The sequence below is a fragment of the Notothenia coriiceps genome, unplaced genomic scaffold (genome assembly GCF_000735185.1).
Source record: "Notothenia coriiceps isolate Sejong01 unplaced genomic scaffold, NC01 NC01_scaffold00026321, whole genome shotgun sequence".
Lineage (NCBI taxonomy): Eukaryota > Metazoa > Chordata > Actinopteri > Perciformes > Nototheniidae > Notothenia > Notothenia coriiceps.
The window spans coordinates 70,973-95,972 of NW_011359022.1; the positions used below are offsets into that span (position 1 = coordinate 70,973).

Below are 25,000 nucleotides of genomic sequence, written 5' to 3' on the forward strand. Positions count from 1 at the left end.
GAGAGACGTTCTGCAGTAAGGAGGGGCGTTTCACCGACGACAGGTGTTCTTAGTTTTAAGTAGTTGACTTAACTGTTCAACACTTAATTCTGCTTCACTCTTTAACTAAACAACCGCGGATGTCTTGAAAGACTCTTTCGCTAAAATGTTTTGAGATATCCGCGTTCTTCTGACACGTAAATACTACGCTTCCTATGTTTTGGTGCGGACTGCGTTCAAACCAGCAATGAACCGCTCCAGAGTTCGCAGGCAAGCGCTCCGAGACCACCTATTTTAGTGGACCAGAGTCCAGTTGTTTAGTTCACTTAAGAGGTCTCGGATTGTGTTCACACCGACCCAAATGAACCGCACCAAGCGGCTAAACGCACCAGGGTTCAATTCAACCGGACTATACAAGGCAGGTGTGAACTCACCCTTAGAACCTTCTTGTGAGACTTGTGTTTTGTTTAGATAAAAATAGTTCGTATCATCAGTTAGCTGAGTTTCTTGACGTTAGGATGGTATGAAACATTCATAGTTTTTTAAATATTAAGAAGCCCTGAGACACAGTGTCGTGAAAAAAAAGCCCCGCCGGCGGGGTCTTTGGGGCTTAACAGGTTCAGCAGTATCCCAAAGAGCCAAAACAATATTTACCCAAATAAATAGTTAGACAAAGCACACAAAAGGGGAAAACTGATAAAAGGAACAAAATAAAAAATATACAAATACTAAAATAAACTAAAATGAAATCATAGGGAAAAAGAACAAGAAGTTTTGTGATCGGGAAGTATAGAAACACTGACATCTTGAGGAATCCGCCTTTTCAGTTTAAAAGGGTTCAAAATATAATATATTGAGTTTGAAGTTTTTCTGCCAAATATTCCATGCTGAGGATGCAGAATACACAGTAGCCCCTTTTGGCATGTATAGGGGCATTTTGGACAGAAAACCTATTTAGTAACTTTTTTTTGCGTAATTATGCAACACCACATAATTCGATTAAATAGAAACAATTTTGTCTTCAAAATAACTACATGTTAGCCTCATGTGGATGGTTCTTGAAACAACAAATCATTATTGTCTGCATGTTTTGCTATAATGAGACAGATGTGCTGGTTGCATGGCACAAAAAAAACAACAAGATTCTCAGCATCCGTCTTTGCCCTTCTTAACTTACATGTATAGCCATGATGAATAAGTCAGAATGGGCATGACTTCCTACTGGTGTACCACAGATGATGGCTATCATAGTTTGAGGATAGGCTATATCTTCTGTGATGGTTAAGCCTTCGGGAAGGAATGCTAAAGCCATTGTTGCACAGGATCCACACAGCCCTGTGGCCAGCACATCTTCCGCCTCTCCCATTTCTAATCTCTGTGTGTTAGGGAAGCGGTGTGGCGAGCTGCAGTATGGGAACGTGGTAGTGATTCAGTTTTGGCTCCTTTGACCCTTCTCCTGTCCTGTCATTAAGTGTTTTGTTAAGTGTGTTTGCTATGTCATCAAAAGATGCTATGTGTCATCTTTTGGATTCATTTTAAATCAAAAATAAATGACAAGGAAGCTGAACTGCCTGTCATGATGGTGGTTATAAGAAAATATATACTTGTAAAAAAGTCCTTCAGTTGTCTTTCAGGAATGTTTTCCACTCATGACTACTGTTTGAGGAAGTTATGAGAAACAGTTACTCATTCCACCAATGTCACCTTTCCTTGCAAACATTGACATATACAGATTATAACATCCTTTTGAGAAATGATTCACTAGTTCTGAGAATATAAGAAAAAAAAACATTAGATGGAGGTATAAAAAAATGATATGAAATGACATGACGAATGCTTAAAATGTTGATTTATTAAGAGAGGAAGTTTTATTTTTGTGAAACTCCAAATCTACGTGTCTTTTGGTACAATAGGTGTTACAAGCCAAACATATTGGGAAGCACTGGTTTTAATCTTAAACAATCTGCTATATTTGACTAGCTTCTTAATGAAATAGCTTAATTACAAGTGCATTAAACATGTAATAAAGTAAAGGATTTGAGTTAATCTACCTAGATACTCGACACTGAACAAAAGCAGATTGCATTGTTTATGTCCACACCAATGGAAAATAATGCACTGGTTTTATCTCCATAAATAAAATGCAGAACAACATGCAAGTAGCTCTTAATAAAAAGAAACAATGACTTTTTGTAAAAATCAGTTACAGTATAACAAGGATAAATGGATGCCTTTTAAATATCCTGAAGGTAAAGATATGATCTTTTTTAGCCATGTCAATTCATCTGTTTACCTAAAATACCTTTATATATACTTTCCAAAAAGTTTTTTTGGACAACATATTACCACACATACAAAGACATTTTACAGCAGCTTCGAATGTATTTATAGATACTGTATATTTTTATTTTTTGTATCTTACCTATTGTTCCATATGTGCTGCTATTTATCACAAATCTGTTGCCACAGTTATAATATATGAGGGCTTGGATGTCAGTACTGTACTGTATTATAGTGTCATCACCAGAACCTGTGGCCCCCTGCGAGAGCACCAGATGCCACCTTTTCCGTCACGCACGCACGCACGCACGCACGCACGCACGCACGCACGCACACACGCACGCACACACACACACAGACAGTTAAGGTAGACCACTGAGTCAGAAGAACAGTTAATCAGAATACCTTTTGTTCAGTAAAGGGGTTTCTGAATCAGTGACAAATGTGTCAAAATGGGGATATTTATTAGTTTTTTAAATGAATAAACAATATACATTTAAACCCCCAAATGTACTAAACAACCATGTTATGGATCATTTAAAACACATTGCAAATACATCATTTATGTTACTACAACAGTGTTTTACTTACATTGTCTATACAGTACATATCTATCCAGAGTTTGATGAGAATCAGAATAAATGTTATGGTCCACCTATCCTTCTTTTCCAGGCATCTCTGGCAACATTTCGCCTAGCCATCTGATGGAAAACAAAATATCTTAAATCATAATAGCTTCTACAGTACTGTACTTTGTTTACAGCTATGTGTGTGTGTAACTTATTTTTGTTTAAGATTCACACAGTGCTAATTACAGCTACCAAGGCTGTTAATGATGAATGATTTGTATGACTCCAGTCCAGCAACTCCACTCCAGAACTTAGAGGCTCCTCCTTACTCTGCTGAAGGGAACAGAGCTCCATACACACACATACTGCAAACACACACACACACACACACACACGTATACTAAACACACTCACACCATGGGGAGGAAGTATAGCCTGTGACGAAGAGAGGAGTCTGCAAAGAGAGTGGGGAGTGTCAGAGTTTGAACAAGGGCTTTAAGAGCTCCGTGATGTGACGTATGGACTGCTGATAAGGTTGCTCCTGTGTGTGACGTGAGGTCAAGTGTGTGTGTGTTTGGATACCTCTTTGCTGCTTCTATTTGTGCCAACGAGTGGAAGGCTGATGGATAACCTGCTGAGGAACTTTTTAAACAGAGGCTTTTACAATAAATGTATGAATGTGTAGCCTGGACCAGTGTTTTGCTATTTATATTAGGGAACTGTGTGATTGTGTTTTTTAGGAACTGATACATTGGATAGTTTTCATTTGAAGTTGTGTGACATAGTGTGTGATATCAGTGAGTTTTTTTTGCAATGCTAAGTGTATGAGAGGTGTGAATGCATGCTACCGTGTGGTTATCACTAATGTTGTTGACTTGTCAAATGTGTGTATGACAGTGTGGGACATTCATTCTTAGTGTGTTGGTGTGGGACATGCCACACTTAGGTGTTTTCTAGTGTAAGTATGTGTGGTTACGCATGTGATGGTATGTGCAGCGTAGTGTGTGCATGAGTGCATGTGTGTGTCGGGGCAATGTACCGGCGTTCACCCTGTGCCAGAGGAAGGATTCATTTTGACTTTAGTGAGGAAGTCGTCAGGAAACTCCACGCCGCCAACCATGCTCACAGGTCAGGACGCACGGATACCCCACACAACCACACACACACTTTACAGTGTCTCTTGGCTTTCTGCTTGTTTCTCAACTCCATCGCAACATGCTGAACATTTTCTTGTATAGAGCTGTCTTATTTCAAGAAACTCGTCATCACTCATTGGTTTGACTTCTAGATTTCCTTCAGTGCTTGAACTCCACTCCTTGCTGTGTGTGAAAACACATACAAAGTATACGTCTTACTTCCTATTTCACATACATCATGCAATCTTCTCATGTGTTTCTCATCATTATAGTAGCCTAATCCTCAACTGGAATGCAGTTATATGCACTGTCACATGGTTGGGTCAGGAAATCTAAACTAAGTAGACTTTATGGTTTTTGGGGGGAAGGGGTTTCAGCAGAGAGATGTTTTGTTTAAGTTGCATGCTGTTAATGCGGGTAAGAGAGTCAAGTAGTTGTTTGTTTACCATTATAACTTTTATTATAGGCTACAGTGGGAATATAGCCTTGTCTGTGTTTCACAACCAGACCAACTGAAGGATATATCAAAACAAAAAAAATACCTTGAAGGGTCTGTCTCCAATCATTGTTTATAGTCTTCGGCAACTCTTTTGACTTTTACTTTGTTGCCAAGCAGGTTTTTTTGTCTGTCCATAGTAGTTCACGTTTTTAAAAAAACACTGTGGGAACTCTTTCAGTCGTCATGCCTAGCAAACTTATCTGAATCAGTGCTTTCTAAGCTGAGGGTCAGAGATGTGAGATGAATAAAAAAGCTATACAAGAAGAAACATCTTTTTTTCTGAAACACATTCATGTTTACTCAGTTCTTTTCAAAAATTCATAACCTTGATTTTCTTCCAATAAAATAATGGAAAGTTTACATTAAATTGAAGTAATCTGAGAATGGATAACCCTTTGTTTGAAATAGGACATAGTAGGTATTGCTTTGCTACAGTATAAAGGATCAAAAGCCAAAGGGGTGGGAACTGTGTTGTGTTATTTGCCCTTTTTCACGTGCTAAGACTGACACTTTATTTTCACATTTGATCAATTGTAATACATAGACAGTGTACATCTACAGATATTGTGACACTGCACATTTCCTTTCAAGGTAGACAGAGTATCTAAAATAATATTTGTTTTACAGTTAGGTAAATGAAGTTGATCTTTAAAATCCCACAGGGGCTATTTGTTTTCACAGTCAGCACAAATACAATCATCACAACAATCAATAAACAAACAATTCATAAAGATTAGATGAAGTGATTTAACAACAAGGACCATGCATTCTTAAAATCTATTGGTCCTTCTTCTTGGCGGATTATGTCTGAAACCAGATGGAAGCAATGTGAACTCGCTGAAGAAATTGGTGACTAACATCAGCAAGGGCCTATTATGACAAACTGAGGATAAAATGAATCAGCAAAAACCTTGAGATAGCATTGATGTTAATGTTGAGTGCAGCCTTTTTTTCTTTTTATGTTTGATTCAATAAAGAAATAAACCACTACGAAAAACTAGGCTGGATCTGGACCCAGGGGGAGTGTGGGTATTCTGGCTCAGCTGGAGACACGTCAGGCTGCTTGCCTGGAATCCCGAAGGTTTAGGGGGACAGCGTCACAATGAAAAAGAGAACAACCAAATGAAGAGTGAATGTTTTAATGAAGCTAGAAATAAATCCCTAACAACATAAACATTTTCTTTTCTAAACAAGCAGAAATGTAATGCTAGATGTTTGAATTTATTGAATATTTTCATAACAACATAGCTGTTGAAGATTGGACACATTCACCTCTGGTTGGGTGGGTTCCACCTCTGTGACCGAGGGTTTCCTGTGTACTAGACTATACTAAAGAAAGCAGAAGTACACATACTGTATTGTGTACTGCGCTTCATGTTCATATCATTACACATGTACATAACGTTACCATGTTATAACTGGGGGATTATAACTTTATGGCTGCTTCCTCTGTGTGCGTTGTATTGGAGATGCATCTTTTTTGTTATAGCCTGACATATCGACACACATTCAGATGCCCTTTCATGGTGTCTGGGTATGCATGTATAAGCCTATATACATGTGTCCAGGGAGTGATTCTCATATATCCAGCTAGGAGAAGAAGCTTAAGCTTAAGGAAATATTTTGACAGTGACCCGGATTCCTATGGCATAATAACTAAGATCACAGCCCTTTTTTTCCGCACTCAGGGATTTTCTGGCTGCTATGTCCCTTTTTACATTTTCACTCGCGCTTTCATTGACATTGTCATTTAGATAATCTTGGACCAAATATATTCTCTACTGAGGACTTTATTCACGCCTAGAAGCAAAACTGTTCTTGGAAACGTCCCATTCATGCTGCTATCTGAGTAGGATAGGGAACCTTTAAGGGCAAAGGACTGTAGAAGCATTGCCTGTAGCATGATTGCGCTTGGTCCCAACAAAAAAACACAAAAACAATGTGGCTAGACTTTTTGAGTCACAGCTGTTGGCAACATTTCTCGAAACTCAAAAATATCTCCATATCTGTTTGAACCTGCAGGAATTTTCAATTAAACAGAACTAGCCCCAGGGCAGCTCCTTACTTTGAATGTATATTTAGTTTCATCAAAAAAAGCTGTTTGCATTTCAAACCTGATTTCTTTTCACCTTGAGCATAAGACTTTGATTACCAGTGTGTTGTGCCTGCTTGCCCATGGGCGGGGTGCAGCGTTGTGTTGTAGAAGTTTTGGTTAAGCTGTATTTTACTTGCAGTTCACTTCACCTACAGTTTGATATGTTGTTATGGTGATGATACACAGAAATATGGGGCAGGGACTTGTCAAGTCTGCAGAGGTTTATGTGGTCGGTGGGTTTTTATTTATGAGTGAATGGCCAAAGTTTAAATTAACCGCCATGACAGTGAGGCGGGGTTGATAATAATAATAATAATAATAATGGTGATTAATGAATTAAGATAATGGCAAGGATAATAACAAGTGATAGTACGGATGGCTGGGAGAGTCACAAATCAAGAAGGTTGTGACTCTTTGGCTTATTATGATGATGATGATGATGATGATGATGATGAGGATGAGGATGAGGATGTTAAGGCCAATAATGACGATGATTATGATGAAGATGAGGATGATAATGCTGAGGACAATGAATGATTATGATTATTATTGAGGGTAAGGGATAAAATAATGGTTTATACAACAATGGAAGAGGTATTCAGAACGTTAACGTAATAACAAAATGACATTAATGTAAAACTACCTTATATCAAGTAAAGGTACATTGAAACCAAGTAGCTGTTAGCAGTAAAACCCTAACCTTAACATACTTCACAGATAAAAAGTAAAATGATTCGATCCACAGAATATTATATTATTCATTACAGCATAGGATAGTTTCAGCTTTTGCTGAAACATGAACTAGTAGGGAGTGTTTTACTATAGATAAGCTGTAGCTAATATACATTTAGTTATTTTTATAAAGTTAAGGTAGTGGCCTAGAAGTTTCCAACCTAGGGTTTGAGTTCCCTTCCAAAGGTTCACAAGGTGAATCTATGGAGATTTTAGTTGATTAATGGGGTAATAAAGGTTTAAAAAAGAATGCAACACACATTTTTGAAATATATTTCATAAAATGTTGGATAACATTAACCATTTGTTCTCAAACTATTTTTCATGTAAAACCATCTGACGACATTTAGAGGGTATATCGCATTTCAGTGGAAGTCATATCAACTAATATACAATCAATCTGTGTATTGTATAATCCTATCCCTTATCTTTAAAGTCTTAAATCTTTAAAAACTTCAACTTTTGTATTCATGAAGTTGAATAAAAGTATATATATTTCCATACAAGTATAGAGTATAGACAAGTACCTCAAATCTTAACCCTTAGATGCATAAGTGGGTCTTTTTTGACCCGGTGAGGTGGTTTTATTAGAGTACCTTTGTAATTACATTTTTTTATCATTTCATATTCCAGCTATTCCTCAAAAAACATGTTTTGGATATCATGCCATTCAAATTTTAAATTTAAATTTTATACATTTTAAGAAATTGTGGTTTTTGTATTACTACCCCAAGCTTCCATAAGTGGGTCAAAAATGACCTGCATGCATTTTCTATGGGGTTTCGTGTTTTTTTTGAAAATGTAAAAAAATGTTCTACAATTATAAATAGTGAAAACTTAAATATGAAATATTTCTAGTGTGAACCAAAATATAATACTAAATATTATACAAGTGATTTTTCTTAACCAAAATGACAGAAATGGCATAAACACACATATTATTCTAATACGGGTCCTTTTTGACCCACTTATGGAAGAGTGTAGTGTCCAGTCACTCGTGCATCTAAGGGTTAAGTACAGAAATGTACTAAATGTTAATACACACACTTACATCTCAGGATCTCAGCAAAGTCCATCTTTCTAAATTAATTAGCTTAGCTGATCAGAAAGTTATACAGTAGGTTTAATGAAGTTATTCCCAGCACATAGAGTTTAATGAGAGCAACAGGGACACACCATGGACTGTGAATGCGGGTAGCGGGAGTCTGTGCAGACCAGTGACTGTAATGGAAAATAAATGCCACACTGCAATTTGCTAGCTCAGGAAAGTTTTTTTTAAATTTAATAAAAACTTCTTCCAGCTTAACTCTTTAAATATGTTTCAGTTATTGTCTTTCAAAATCCATCACTCTGTCAAAATCTGCTTTACATGATCTCTCACATACAAGCCCACACACACACACAAACACACGCACTGAGCTGCCCCTGTACCATCAGCGTCATTACCGCCACGATCACATCTTTGGCACGTTCTGCTTTGTGTTTCCTGAAATCATGTGACATTAGGCTTCACATTTATACTTCTAAATGAGAGCATCTGCTGGATGCCTTTGTGCCTAAATGTGCATGTATAATGACTTGGCCCAAGTCCTGATTACGTCAGTGGCCTAATTACTAATAATAAGTGCTATGTCTAGTTTGATTCACAGTTTTTCCTTTTTTGGGTCGCAGATTGGAAAAGGCCAGGGGACATTTTTGATTCTCAGCATGGTTTTAACTTGATGTAAGGCCTGTTTTTATCAATTAAAAGGTTAAGACCATAATTCTAGGGGTTCATGTTTGCATTAGGGTTTTTTTCAGGGCAGGAGATTAAATTCCTCATCTAAGAATACAGACTTGACACAGTTGAAGCAACTTAAAAAGAAATCAGGAGCCTATAAAGTTGTCCATTATCTGAGTGTTTCTTGATTTCTATTATAATTATGTGTTGAAAGGTTATGGCATGACATCTGCTTAGCTTCCTCAAAAAGTGTAGCTACTGTACACATTGGAGCTACAGAGAGGAGAAACATGAGAACCAGAAGATGACAAAGTGATTGGTCAGCTTAGGTTTCCGTTTTTTCTGATGAGAGAATGACAATATTGAAACTTTAAGAAAGTATTGCGCAACTGTTGAGTAACATCGAGACATCTTCACTGCAAATTGTCTGTAGGATGTGAAAGAATGAATGTAAATACAGTGAGTGATGAGCAGAGCTGGAAATGACCTGATCATGTTCAATGCATCTAGAAAGTGTTTTGGTAGTGCTAGCAATACTGAACTTAACATCAAAACCTACACCAGGACGGGACTTCCATGAACTGCCTTTGAGACATAATCTCACTAAGGGATCATATCCATAAATATTGATTAACACATCATGTTTTGAGTCTAGGATGTTTAAATTGTCCTCTTTATTCCGGTAGAATTTTATAAGTTCATGTGTGGGGAAACGTCTCTTGCATGTTTAGACTAGCTCGGGTTATTAAGCTATTTTTAGACATTTCTGCTGCAGATTCATGTAGGGAAATTTTACCACAATCTTTCGGAGCATACCATTTCAGCTGCTATTCTCGCTCGGTCTGATGGGATCGCTAAATCAGCTCATCATCCTTCTGGGGGCATTTCCAAGCTAAGGCACATTTTGACCACAAGTTCTCATAATGATGTAGTGGAGCAGATGTTTTTTTAAACTATAATTTGTCGGGCCACAAGTTGTAAACATTAGCAAAATTGCTGAAATAATAACAGAACAATCTGAATTTTCTAAGGGTGTGTTGAAGAAATAATATTTAAACCCTGGCTCATCCTAAGACAAACAGGAGGTGTTACCATGGCACCTCTGTTTGCACAACCCGACAGACAAATGGTCACTGGTTTCCCCTCAACATAACACACAGGAAGGAAGGGATTAATTCAAAGTATAAGAATGTACTCTCTCTTCTCCTCTGAGACTCTCTGTGGCTCTTTCTTTTACAGCATGAGTATCTGTGTCTTTGACTTGTGTTCTCCTTTTGGTATTTTGGCTTGCTCAGATGAACATTGGTAGGTATTTAACCATGTAGGCCAATTAGATGGTTAATGTAAAAGAAAGAAATCCAAGTAAAAACTGATTTTGTGATTCTCAGGTTCAAATACATCTTCATGTCTGTTTTCATTCCATGTTATTTTTTTAGACCTCTAGGCTACATTAAGGCATTTCAATAAATATGTTTAAGGGTTAGGGTTACGGTGGCCGACCGGACTACAACGGCCCAAAACCCTTTCATTAGGAGAAAACATGCAGCACTTTAAAAAACGATGCAAATATAAAAAAAAATTAAAAATCCAATGCAAATGAAGAAACATCTTAACCAGCGTTTCGTTTACAAGTATGCTGCGCTTTTAGTAAACGCTGCGCATGTGTTGTCAAGTTAGTGAAGCTTTTTCTTAATTTGCATGTGTTTTGGAACGTTTGTTTTCTTATATTTGCATAGTTTTTGAAAGAGTAGTGAGTTTCTCCTAATGTAAGTGTATTGGGCCGTTGTGGCGTGTTTCCACCGGTCAGTCACCGCCATAATGTAACATTTAAACATTTAACTTTTAAGCACATATATCTAGATGTCCTTGTGTACAGTATGTACCTGCAAATCACAAAATGAATGCAAATGACTGTTGTATCAATCACTACTGGTATTATTAGAAAGTACTTTGAAATAATTTAAAACGTTGCTGAAATTATCTGATCGTTCAAGATAAAGAGGTTTCTTTCATATTTTTAATAAAAGTAATCTTAAACATTGTTAAGCTTGAAGAGGTTCAATTAAAGGTCAGTAATATTGGTCCTTTAACCTCAAGTTCTCACACTTAACCTCCCGTTTTGGATAAATGTTACCCCAAAAACAGATTATTTTATCCTTTTTTGTCTGAAGTCATGTTTTATTTATTTAGTTATCAAAAACGTTAGCTTGTTTCAGTTTCTTAAATTAGAAAATGTGATACTTTTCCTTGTCGTACATGATCATACTTTGGATTTTGGGCTTTTGGTCGGAAAAAGATTAGCTTTGAAGACATCATGTTGGGTTGTTGGAATTTATTCAGGGCATTTTCTTTTAATCATGAAAATAATCTGCAGATAAAATGTTAATAAAAATAATTGTTAGTTGCAAACGTAGTCATTTTATATTTTATATCAGAGTGTGTCCAATGCTCCAGGATTATTCTCAGCAAAAGTGAATCACACACATTGTGAAATTGTAAAGGGTCAAACCCAACACACCTACAGTACAGTCACTTGAATAAATGAGCAGGATACTGAGTTGTCCCACCCTACCAGTAAATGAGACTAAAGTGACCTTAAATGGCGCCATTGTCTTAGAGATGGGAAGTGGAGTCATTTACCAGAAAGAAAACGTGAATTATATGTCACTCACCTTTTGCTATCTTAACTTTCTGTCACTGGATGTTTTCAGTTCAGCCTCTGCTTTTTCTTCCTCTTGGCTGTTTTTCCACAGTAGCTGCTGCCTCGTGCCAAACTCCAACACATTTTAAATAAAGACTATTGATAAGAAAAGTGTATTTAGCACAGATGTTAGCCTGTGCCTGCTTGACATTGAGATTTGACAGCAGCATTTATATTTCTCTGGTCAACAATGATGTATTTCACCCACATTTGGCTTTGTTTACAGATTTGTGTAACAATGTTGAACCAATGTTAGCCTGCATATAACTTGCCTTCCTATCTGATATTGTCTTAGTTTTCACGAAATCACATTTTCTGGATAATTGTCTGTGAAAGATGTCCCCGGTTGTGAAATTTGAGTTTGATTGTGATGCAATATTTGATTAGACCTTTCTAAATCCTTTGTAACCAAGCATGGATAAAACTTCTCTACTTCGCTGTCACTAAGTCTACCATCTTTGGGACAAGTCTATCGCCCGGCCAGTCTGCTCATAAGTCAGACAGATGCTGCTGGATCATGGGAAAGGAATGTGGTGTCATCCTAGCGAATCATATAAGGATCAGAATGACTGCTTCCTGATTGCTTTAAGTGAAAAAAACACAACAAAAACATAACTTACTATTCCTACGCGGTAAGTGATTATGATTAGTTGGAAAAATGTCTATCCCTAAGGAATCAGTGTTTTTATTTGGAAGGTACTGTATACAGATGACATGCCATCCTGTTGAACATAAAAACACAACCGTGCGTCATTCAGTCTTTTGACGCTTTGATCCTTTTCATGCTAGTTGGCTGATTATTTCCACTCTACCTAGGAAGCTCATAATTGCAATGAAGATTTTGGCCTCTGGTGCTCTTGCTCCCTCAGCCATACGTGTTCACATCCTGTCCTTGAACAGAAGGCCTCCTTCTGGCTGACTGAGCAAGAAATTTAATTTTACATTTGTGTATGTTTAGAGTACATGTGCTCGATCTAAGAGCTGATGTACATGTTGTTCTGTACCTGAACTTCAAAGAGAAATAGTTGTATGAGTGGAAAGGATTTTCAAGACAATTGCACTAATCGACTAAACCACTAGGTCACCCCGAACTCATAGGAAAGGGTCTTTGTTCCCAAGGTTTGTCTTTGTGTTGTCATTCGAAGGTTAAATTATTGGATATCCCTCCTTTGTCCTGTTTAGTAGACCAGGGTAAAAACACAGCCATAAGATAATGTTCTTATTTTGTTTACAGATTTGTTATAAACGCTTGTTTTTTTGTTTGTTTATCTAACAATATTACCAAACCTCAGAGGTCTACTTAGTTTCTTTTTGGAGCTTTCAATCGCGTCACAGTCAGCACTCAGCCAATAGAGCGAGAGACAGAAGTGCTGTTCAATAAAGTTTAAAACTCTGACTTAAAATTATGTTATTGCATGTATTGTTTCCAAAGTTTAAGAATAAACTTCCAGGATCAAATAGTTATATTTATTTAGCTAAGTCTTGATTTCAACAAAGTGTTATGCTTCATCCTTCTTCAGTTTGTTTTTCTTAATGTCCTTGTGACCACCGCACAAGACAAAGTGTATTATGCACTCAGACAGCATTATCCTGTTACGAAAAATAATGGTTTTGACGTAATGAGACCCATCGTGATGCTACTCTCATTCTTACTATTGGATGTCTCATTGTGTGTCATCGTCCCTCTCTATTGAAGACTGATGACACACAATCATAACACCTGTACCCCGGCTTAACGTCTCAAATGACTGTAAAGACTTTCAGCAGGATGTGACTCAGCTCATTGTTGGATCAGAGGTGATGTGTTTTGATAGAAGTAGAACAAGACATGAATAACACATAACAGCACTGATGTCTGCCTGGGCCCGGGAGCTCATAAACACAACAGGGGCGGGAAATATCTGTGAATACTCCAGCACTGCACTTAAGTACGGTTTGAGGTTGAGTATTAGCTTTCTTTAATTACTCTGATACTTTTCACAAGGGAAGTTTTCACTCCCTTAGAACGTATTCAACAGCTGGTATATAATAGCAACTTTACATTTAAAGATTTCACATATAAAAATTATCATGGGTTTGTATTAAATAATATGTCGAACTATATGTTAAGTAGAAAATGAAAGAATCAATAACAACAATCCATTCATATAATGTTTGCTAAAAAAAAGTATACATTATGACAAGGTTCTGCACAAGTGTTTGACACTTTTGGTATTTCTTTCTGATATTGCTTCTGTACTTTTACTTAGGTAGGGTTTTAAATGATGGACTTATTGTGTTTGAGTAGTTTGACATTGTGGTTGTACTACTTTTACTGAAGTAAAGGATATCTGAATAAACACTGAGTATGTGCTGAAACTTGCTTGCAAACTTGATTATTATATAATGTATCCTATCCATTCTACCAGTCTGTTGATGCTGCATGGAGGAATACATAAAAAATAATTTAGCGCACTATTGGCAAACAGTACAGACTTTGCTTTTTTAATGGGAAGCCTATTTGAAGGCATTTCCCAGGCCTGTGGAAATGTTATCCTTTTGAATTTCTCTGGTACTTCTTATCATCTTCATCCACATATTTATTGTGAAGCTCACAAGGGGATAATTGGACAGTTGTGAGATGTGCGTGTTATGGATGACTAACCTTGCCTGCACGGTTTCCAGAATGAGTCTACACACAAAGCGAGTGGATTGACCCGAGGTCGTGCAGTCAAGCATTGACTGGATAGTGCAGGCATGCATGTGTTACACTTGCACTTTTCCTTTACCTTAGATCCTTAGAGTTCATCCTTTATTTTATAGTATTTCAGTGCACCGTCATGGCATGTTTACAAATTGAACATTTCACAGGAAATTCTGCACAGTTTGCACTGAGTATTGCACCATGTCGTAATTCACAGAAAAAAGGAGGGAAGTGTTTCCTTCTTTCTTTTTGCTGCAATGAGAGCCTGTATTTGTGCACATATTAAGCATTTAAAACATTTTAAATACCAAATCTGTGCAATTGTTCAAAAGCATGTACCACTCTAAGTTGTTTTTATTTTGTTTAAATCTTGGTTTTATAAGTTTAATATTTGTGGATGGTGCACTTTTAGCCTTTTTTCTGTGTACTTTCTTGTCCGTCTCATTTGTACCCTGTTTTTTGTCCCTTCTGTGAAGCATTTGAACTGTCTGTGTCTTGTTCACAGATTGAGCTTTTAGTTGTTGAGCATTGTTTTCCTTTTGACCATATTCCCATCGTGTGTGTGCGATATGTTTTACGCATGAGCATTCATGAAATTGATAAAATGAAAATAGAAACATGTTTATAAAATTTCTTCAAAAATTTATATACTGTATTATCTTTACTAAGAAACTGGAATCCTTTTTTAGGGAATAATCTGAAACAACGACGTTTCACCCATTATTGTATTTTGTATTTGATGACCGTCTTCAATATAAAAAATGTAGCTTTGAATAAATCCAAAATCAAGAAACTATAGTGTTAAAATTGTTTAAAATGTCCAATCTATGTGTATGAGTACTGGAAGTTTCAAGTTTGTAGACCATACCTTATTACATATTCCACTTTAGACCATACGTGGCTTTAACATTTGTTGTGATGTCCCAAAATAATGATTCAACCACAGTTAACATGAGCATAGCAAAGCGTTTTCTCTTTAGCAGATTAATTAAAAAAGAGCTTTTTTTGTTTAAACTGCAAACTCATCATACTGTAATGTCAAGGTTAAACATCAAAATGAAGCCACATTTACCAAAACACATTTTTCAGAAGAGAGGTAATGGCCATCAAGGCAGAACAAAGCGATAAAAGAGTGTGACGTACAAAAACTCAAACTACCGTGGAAAATGTTATACATACAACATATCTCTCGTTCACTGTTTGTTTGATCTCTGGGATACGACGGAGTATTAGGGCCTTACTTAGAAAAAAATACAGAGAGACTTCGAGAATAAAGTCGTAATAATACGAGAATAAAGTCATAGTTACGAGAATAAAGTCGTAATGTTACGAGAATAAAGTAATAATTACGAGATTAAAGTCGTAGTTTCATAAGTGACTTGAGAAGCGGACTTGGAGGAGATTGTCTCCTTTCTGCAGGAGGAAATGGCTGGTTCTGTCCGACTACATTACATTGCATTTAGCTGACGCTTTTATCCAAAGCGACTTACAATAAGTGCGTTCGACCAACAAGATACAAACTTGAAGAAAACAGAATCATATAAGTACATCAGGTTTCAAGAGCCAAAACATTTCAAGTGCTACTCAACTGGCTTTAGATAAGCCAGTCCTTTATCAGTATATAAGTGTTTTGTTAGCAATTCTTTGTTAGTAATTCTATCGCTCGAAGTGGAGTCGAAAGAGATGAGTTTTCAGTCTGCGCCGGAAGATGTGTAAGCTTTCTGCTGTCCTGATTTCAATGGGGAGCTCATTCCGATTCCACTACAAGGCTATCATTCGACTCCTTCTGGATTCAAAGCCTTGATTACAAGTCTCATCGTTTCTTGTGAAACAACAAATCCCCTTGGAACAGCTTGTAGATGTAACCAACGATAGCCTTGTTGTTACGATTCCAGGCACTTAGTATGTAGGACCCAAATGCAGACAGGGAGGCAGAGGTAAAGTATTGTGAGATACTTTATTTTTCCATGATTTAGCAAAAAATGAACAAAAAGGTAATCACCAAAACTCCAGTCGAGATGACAAAAAAAACAGAGGACAAAAAATGAAGGCGCTCACACAGTGAGGAATCAAAAACCAAAGAGTTCCAAAACATAGACCTGACATGACAATAGACAAGACGAACTGACACTGAACACTGGGAGACAGGGGAATTTAGGACAAGGCAGAGTTCGAGGAGGGGCGAAGACCACAGCTCTCAGGGGACCGGGCAGGAGCCTGTGTTGACCGGACAGGAACCGGAGCCGGTGGAACTGGTGTTGGCAAGATTTTCCACGGAAGAGGACAAGGAGTTGGCAGGACCCCCAGCGATACAGGTGATGTCAAGGCTTCCAACGAAACAGGACATGGGATTGGCAGGGCCCCCGGTAGAAGAGTAGTTGATGGGGTCTCCAGTGGCACAGNCAGGGAACCCCATGCAGGGAGAGTAGTCAAGCCTTGGGACCTCCAGTGATCACTAGGTCATCAGGGCTGGTCAGGACCCCATGGCAGGAAGTAGTACGGCGGTGCTCCTCCAACGGACATTGGACATAAGGGCAGGGTTGGCAGGACCCCCGGCAGAAGAGTAGTCGGCGGGGCATCCAATGGCACAGGACATAGGGTTGGCAGGACCCCCGGCAGAAGAGTAGTCGACGGGGCCTCCAACGGAACAGGACATAGAGTTGGCAGGACCCCCGGCAGAAGAGTAGTCGGCGGGGCCTCCAACGGCACAGGACATAGGGTTGGCAGGACCCCACGGCAGAAGAGTAGTCGGCGGGGCCTCCAACTGCACAGGACATAGAGTTGGCAGGACCCCCAGCGGAACCTCCAACGGCACAAGAGTAGGGACTTGAGTGGAGACTCGAGAGGAAACTTGAGAGTTGACTTGAGAGATGACTTGAGAGGAATCTTGAGCGGGAACTTGAACGGAGACTTGAGAGGAAACTCGATAGGGAACTCGAGAGGAGACTCGAGAGGTGACTTGAGAGGGGAATCGAGAAGTGACTCGAGAGGGAACTCGAGAGGAGACTTGAGAGGTGACTTGAGAGGGAACTCGAGAGGGAACTCGAGAGGTGACTTGAGAAGTGTCTTGAATGGGAACTTGAGAGGTGACTCGAGAGGGGAACAGAGAGGGAACTCGAGAGGGAACTCGAGAGGATACTTGAGAGGTGACTCGAGAGGTGACTCGAGAGGTGACTTGAGAGGGCTCTCAAGAGTTGACTTGAGAGGGAACTCGAGAGGGAACTCGAGAGGTGACTCGAGAGGGGACTTGAGAGAGAACTCGAGAGGTGACTTGAGAGGGGAATTGCGAAGAGATTTGAGAAGAGATTTGAGAGGGGACTCGAGAGGTGACTCGAGAGGAGACTTGAGAGGCTATTTGAGAAGAGACTTGAGAGGAGACTTGAGACGGTTGGTTCGCCAACAGAACACGAGGTGCTGGAGTCGGCCGGTACGCCGACAGGACTCGGGGAGCTGGCGTCGGCTGAACAGCCAACAGGAGACGAGGTGCTGGAGGCGGCCGGTATGTCGACAGGACTCGGGGAGCTGGCGTCGGCTGAACAGCCAACTGGAGACGAGGAGCTGGAGTCGGCCGGTATGCCAGTCCTGGAGCCGAAACTGGAGTCGGAACCATGGGTACTGGGGCCGGTACTGAAGCCAGAACCATGGCTGTAAGGTCCGGTCCTGGAGCCGGAAACATGGCTGTAAGGTCCGGTTCTGGAGCCGGAAACATGGCTGTAAGGTCCGGAGCTGAAGAAGGGGCCATGGCTGCTGGGGCCGGCACTGGAGCCGGAACCATGGCTGCTGGGCGCGGAGCGGAAGCCTGGACCCTGGCTGTGTAAGCCAGGTAATGGAGTGTGGAAGCATGGATGCGTGGGCCGTTACTGGTGCACGGATCCATGGCCTTGTGGGCCGGTTCTGGAGCAGGGACCATGGCTGCTGGGGCCGGCACTGGAGCCGGAACCATGACTGCTGGGCAAGGAACCGGAACACGGGTCCATGGCTATGTGGGATGGTACTGGAGTGCGGAACCCTGGCCTTGCGTCTCTTAGGAGTTTTTTGGAGGCTTTGTGGACCTCCAAACGCCCGACCAGACCCCAAGAAAGGGTCAGAAAATGAGGACTGGCTCTCAGGGCTACGAGCAACCTCCTGACGTGCCTCCTTCAACGCAGCCTCTCTACCCCGTCTAGATGAGACGCCTTTCCACGTATACAAAATATACTCCAGAGAGTATCCAAGACGTTCCGCCTGTAGCATCAAAAGGTCTGCTGGGTCCATTTTTGGTCAGTTCGTTCTGTTACGATTCCAGGCACTTAGTATGTAGGACCCAAATGCAGACAGGGAGGCAGAGGTAAAGTATTGTGAGATACTTTATTTTTCCATGATTTAGCAAAAAATGAACAAAAAGGTAATCACCAAAACTCCAGTCGAGATGACAAAAAAAACAGAGGACAAAAAAATTAAGGCGCTCACGCAGTGAGGAATCAAAAACCAAAGAGTTCCAAAAGCATAGACCTAACATGACAATAGACAAGACGAACTGATAACTGTGATGGCACAGGTGGGAACAATCAGGGGCGGGGCTGACACTGATGGGCACAGGAGACACACGAGGAGTGACAGGTGAAAACAATCACGGAATTAGACACACCAGGGAACTAACGACAGACATGAAAAACACAGGGAAAAGGACCAGACAATAACCCAGGAGGAAAAACATGACAGCAAACACCCAAACCTAGACAGACAACACTAAAACCCGTGACATAAACCTGGGGGTGTGACACTTGTCGTCGGCCAGAACCAGCTATTTCCTCCTGCAGAAAGGAGACAATCTCCAAAGTCCGTTTGGTTCTTTCTTCGAAATAATAGACATAGTTTCTTGCACAACCTTTTCAAAATTCTAATACTTATGATAATTTGATGCTGATGTGCCAAAAGATTAAGTATTTCGTTATTTGAGAAACCTAAACTAAAGCCCTGCTTCACAAGATGCTCCACATTCCTCATTTTATTGCAGGACGCTACTGTTGTCTCCTTCTCAAGTCACTTGTGAAACTACGACTTTAATCTCGTAATTATGACTTTATTCTCGTAACATTACGACTTTATTCTCGTAATATTACGACTTTATTCTCGTAATGTTACGACTTTATTCTCGTAACTATGACTTTATTCTCGTATTATTACGACTTTATTCTCAAAATCTCGCTGTTTTTTTTTTTCTAAGTGTGGCCCTAATACTCTGTCGTGCTGGGAAGACGCACCAAAGCCATAAAAAACGATCTTCACGTGATGTTTCCTCCTCTCCTCTTCTCTCATGGTGTCTTAATGAGATCCACCTCCTCCCTTCCCCATTCATCCCGTTCTCCTGCTGAATGAAGGAGACTCTCTCTCAGTGATTTCCAACAGTGAATGAACACTGTGCACTCTAGCATGTGCCCTTTTTTTCCAGTCATGTCATGTGCATTTATGTATGTGTGCGTCTACTGTGCATAATTATGTGTGAGTAGTGCTTACCTCTTAAGGGTGTACATGTGAAGACTCTTTCCATTTCGTAACGCTAGGTCGTTTAAACCCAATAAAATCAACGGGGAGTTTGATAGTGAAAGTGAAACGTTATCAGAAAGATAAAGTCTCCCTTGACAAAGAGATCAATGATCTCAATGGGACCTAAAGGTTTGAAATGAAAAGTATTATTTGCGCAGGTGTTTCATTTCAATTTCAAGGTTAAGTTTGTTTCTTCTACTTGTTTTCTTATCAGAGTTTTTCCACTAGCTTGGTAGCTTAGAGTTGGTCTAGTTTGAGTCCAATGTTACCAGAAAACTGGTCATACTTTAAACACTGGTAAACACTCCTATCTCTAATCATTGATGTATATCTGCTTTATTGCCTTATGCTACTTTACTGAAAAACGGAACTACAATTATAAATGTAATATTAAACTGTGTGTTTATCTGTTTTCAGTTTTGATGTGGAGAATGGCCCGTCCACCAGCTGCAGCCCTCTGGACCCCCAGGCCTCCCCCGGCTCTGGGCTGGTCCTCCACACTAACTTCCCCGGTCATAACCAGCGGCGAGAGTCCTTCCTCTACCGCTCTGACAGCGACTATGACCTGTCACCCAAGTCCATGTCACGAAACTCCTCCATCGCCTCTGAACTGTGAGTATCACACACACACACAAATACGCACAACATGCACATGAAGAACAAGACGTTAAGCCAGAGGCTTATGCATGCAGTGGAACATGGCATACACACAATTATAGCAAGATGCACAAATAATAAATTAGGAAGGTTTTTGCTTTCCATAATGGTAGGCAGTTTAATAAACGTAAGGATTGTGTATGCACTAACCCAACACAAAATGTATTTGAGTTACCTTAAAAATAACTTATAACTTGTGGACAAAATTGTATTTGCGTCTTTTCTTAAAAGAGCCCTGTGCTGTACTGTCTTATTACTCAGTGATACTCCGTTTTAGCCTAGGAGAACATTATCTGTGTATAAAAGTATAGATGAGATTTCATTTAAGTAGTGTTTTTTACTGGTAAAGAGATCTCCTTAGCAGTTGTCAATTACTCATTTTTACTGACTTCAGCCAAAGTGTTTTTCTGTTTTATTTAACCATTAAACTACACCACTGGCTTTAGTCGATGCTCTGCTGCTGAATTACTGCTCTGCCCTCCAGCACAAGATCTGGTAGTGGGGGGTGGGTTACTTAAAGTAGTCCATACTCCAGATGTTGCATAATGACAATTATTGAAACCCACAGAAGAGTAACTCAATATGTTGCCCTGTCTCATCTTACAAGAACAGGTCACTGAGAGCTAAGTGCCTTACAAGGTTACAAGCCATTGGAACAAAAGACTCCTGTTTTGACCGTCCTCCTATATTCCTCTCCCTCTTTAGGCTCTTTCAGTTAATTATAGAAATGAAGCTGGCTGGGTCATTATCTATTGTTCTTACTTAACATCTTTGCTTATAACCACAAATAAGCAGGGGGCACTTATGCATGTAATCTGTATGCAACAGCTAAACCAGATATTTGGTGTGTACCATCTTTGAGGATGTTTCTCACCACTTCTTTGTTTGTGTTTGCAGACATGGAGATGACCTGATCGTGACACCTTTTGCTCAGGTAATCATTTTGCTGCAACTATTTGTGGACCAAGAGGACAATCATTTTTAACTATTATGATAGGCGATTCATCCTTGATGTTATTGTCATGGGGAAATGGCAGATAATTATGCTATTTAGGCTACAAACTATGGAGATTTTGTGCTTGCATTTACACAAAAATGTCTCCACACTGTTCAGAAGAAAATTGATTTTCAAAAAATACTGTATACTTTAAAAAGGACGCTCAAAATGTTATTTTACTCTGCTTATCTAGGTTCTGGCAAGCCTTCGAAGTGTGAGGAATAACTTCACTGTACTGACCAATGTCCAGTGTGCCTCCAGCAAGTAAGTGCTTAAGACTTGAGGACAGCAAGCAACATTTTAAAACTTTTTTTCCAAATGCTTAACTCCATGACTTATGTTGACCCTGCAAACGAAACAAAGAAACAATCTGTCACACTCTTACATTCAAAGGAAGCACTTGATAATGAAACATTTGCTTGGTTATTATCAGCCATCATATGGACCCCTAGAGAGTGTTAGAAAAATCAAGTCGAATCCCACCTAGATAATCTTGGGATTCCTTTATTAAATTCCCAAATAAATATGATAAACATTATACAGTACATCTTGTAAAATTAAAAAGTACATCAAATTACTTTATAGCTTTTAAAATCACATAAAGGCAAAGGCTAGACACTCATTTTGTCAGCATGTGTGCTGCAGTTCCATTTTCCACCACAAGGTTGAGATCTTGAGCTTTAAACTGCAGGGTGAAGTCTGACGCCACTGCTGAGCTTAACTACTGCAGCTCGAGCAAACACACAACCATACACACAAACATACAGAGATGGAAATTTATTGACAAACTGAATATAATGTAATATAACAAGGATGTCAACATAAAAGAGGGATGCTTATTTTGGATCCATCATTCCTCATTTATCTGTTGAAACATAGTTTCCCTCAATGCATCATTCAAATCAAATGCTCTCTAAGGAATTCCTCTCTGGGACACAAACACAAAACAAACTCACAACTACTCACACTGATGGAATGCCTATAAGAGGGTCACTGTGACATACAAAAATAGAGAAGCAGCAAATCCTTGAAAGCAAGAACCATAAACATTTAAGGTTTGGTATTTTTGCTTGAAATATCACCTTAACGATTATTCTTTAAAACAAATAGTAATTTTCTGTTGGAAAAATCAACAAACCCTTCCATTTAGCACCACAACTCACTTTGGAGGAGAGACGGATCCAGATACACTGGATATATGTATGTGGGGCACCTTCCCCTTTATTCTTCAGGCTTCCATCTGTGTGTCGAAGATGAGATGAAGTGTGTGTCTTTGTGTCAGTTTCCAAAGATGCTAAGAGCACTCTCCTCCAGGATTTTGTTATCGCACAGTTTGCTGTATTGAATACACAGAGCCTGTCTGACATATATTTCGGCAGACATCCCCACATAGAGAAGAGCAGAGACTAAAATACATGCACACAAGTACACAGGCATGCAGCATTAATGCACACATATGTTGCCCTTCTTTCACACAGAGGGGTCAGGCTGATAGAAAATGAGTCTCTGTTGAAAGAAAATGTATCAATATGCGGTCAGTTTCCTGCTCTCCAGATGTTGCTATGTCTCCCACTCAATCTGTTATTCCTTCAAGATGTGACCTTTTATTTTCACTATTAAAGTAAATGATGATCAAATGTTCAAAGGTACTGCTGAGACTGCAACCATGAGGGCATATATGACTGGAACATCTGACAGTGAAACAACACATTTTCTGCATCAACTACCATAAGGTTCCATTAAAATAAAAATACATAAAAACAAAACATTTGAAGACACCCTCATTGTGACATGTTTAATTACTATTTAGGAACCGTTTCAACTCGAGTTCAAAATTACTCCATTCAGGATCTATTCAACATTTTGTGTACTCCATGTTATTTCCCGGACAAAAGAAAAAAAGAAGAAATAGTTAGAACATTTGGGCAATTTTGCTTAATCATTCTCTCACCAAGATGTGATGATATGTCTAGTTTCTGAATAGCCAGAGACATGTAAGCCCTGCTCTATCCGAAGGCTGCCTAGAAGCAACTGTAAAGCTCACTTATCAACATGTGTTGTATCTGGTTGGTTTGATACATTTTAATAAGCTAAGCTAACTAGCGCTAGCTGTAGTTATATATTTATCGTACGGACATCGATCTTCGAATCTAACTTTCTTCATGAAAACAAAAACTTGTATTTATCAATATGTTGAGATTCTACTTTACCCAACAAAATGGTATTCATTATTTGGGTGAACCATTTAAAGATGAAGAATATTCAGTGTATGTTTCTTTTTTTAATTCTAATGTATTGCTTTCTATTTGTCTTTCAGGAGGTCTCCTGCAGCAACTCAGCCTCCCATCACCAGAGTGTGTCTCCCAGGTAAGAGGTTCAGAGAGCTATCCTGCTACGTGTCTCAGCTCTGTAACGCTTTGTGAAGAATGTGTCTTTTATCTGGTTTATATCTGGCTCGAGCATTCTTCTGCCATCGTTTTTCCTAGTTCTCATTATTCTCGCTCCCTCCCTGCCCGCCTCTGTCCTCTGTCTTGTACTTTGCTTATGAACTCACGTACGTGACGACTTTCATTTTTCCTTGTAATCTGTCTTCAGCTGTAACATTGCAGTCCAGACTACTTTGTCATCAAGCTCATTAAGCATTTCAAAACACAATTCAACTGGTTCTTCAGACACACACACACACACACACACACACACACACACACACACACACACACACACACACACACACACACACATAAGATAACAACAAAATCCCTTTTTCTTTCTTTCAACAACTTTGAATTTAAGCAGCAGTGTGTATGTGTGTACCAGTCTATGCCAGTAAGAGACAATGTGTTTAGTATTTATGAACAAGTGCACACTACTTTATGAGCACCTACAAGTGAGTGTACGTGGTTTGCTTGTGAATATCTATCCTTTTGATTTTCTCTTTATGACTCTGAGATTTTTGTCTGTTCACCGTCTCAGCCAAGCTTGTCTCTCAAACTCACAAATACACAATAAATACACAGAGGCACATTTGAATGTGGGTTTAACAATCACGCATCCTGTTTGTGTGTGACGGCTTGTAATACTCCCTCTTATGACACATTTCAGTTAAAAAAATCAAATATCTTTCATTGCTTTTGATGAAAAATAGGGTTTTATTGCCCCGGCCTAGTGCATCCTGCTCAAATGATAGCAGCCTGTGGATTGAGAGAGCCGCGATGCAACGACATGTGTTGCTGTGTAAAAGTGAGACAAGATGAGCAAGTATAAAACTGAGAACAGTGAGCAGGTAACCATCAAATAACCGGCATGTTTAACCTAAAGCCGACTCAGGTCACAGCAAAGTAGACCTCGTCAATATCAATATTCAGAGAGTTAAATGTTACATAACAATGTTTTATTTTTAATTTTTTAAATACACCCACAATAGAC

The 25,000-nt window shown here is 39.2% G+C and overlaps 1 protein-coding gene across 3 annotated transcripts in view; it reads left to right on the forward strand.

The window, feature by feature from the left end:
- Positions 1-25,000, forward strand: part of LOC104956763 (cAMP-specific 3',5'-cyclic phosphodiesterase 4B-like) — a 106,976-nt gene that overhangs the window by 64,206 nt on the left and 17,770 nt on the right. For 2 of the 3 annotated variants that reach the window (XM_010784295.1, XM_010784296.1), the window contains 4 exons: positions 20,338-20,532; positions 21,475-21,511; positions 21,768-21,838; positions 23,892-23,941. In XM_010784295.1, coding sequence (XP_010782597.1) covers positions 20,338-20,532; positions 21,475-21,511; positions 21,768-21,838; positions 23,892-23,941 — 353 coding nt within the window. Of the gene's footprint in view, positions 1-3,318; positions 3,957-20,337; positions 20,533-21,474; positions 21,512-21,767; positions 21,839-23,891; positions 23,942-25,000 lie in introns of those variants that run through there. The other variant, XM_010784297.1, reaches the window with a different exon arrangement.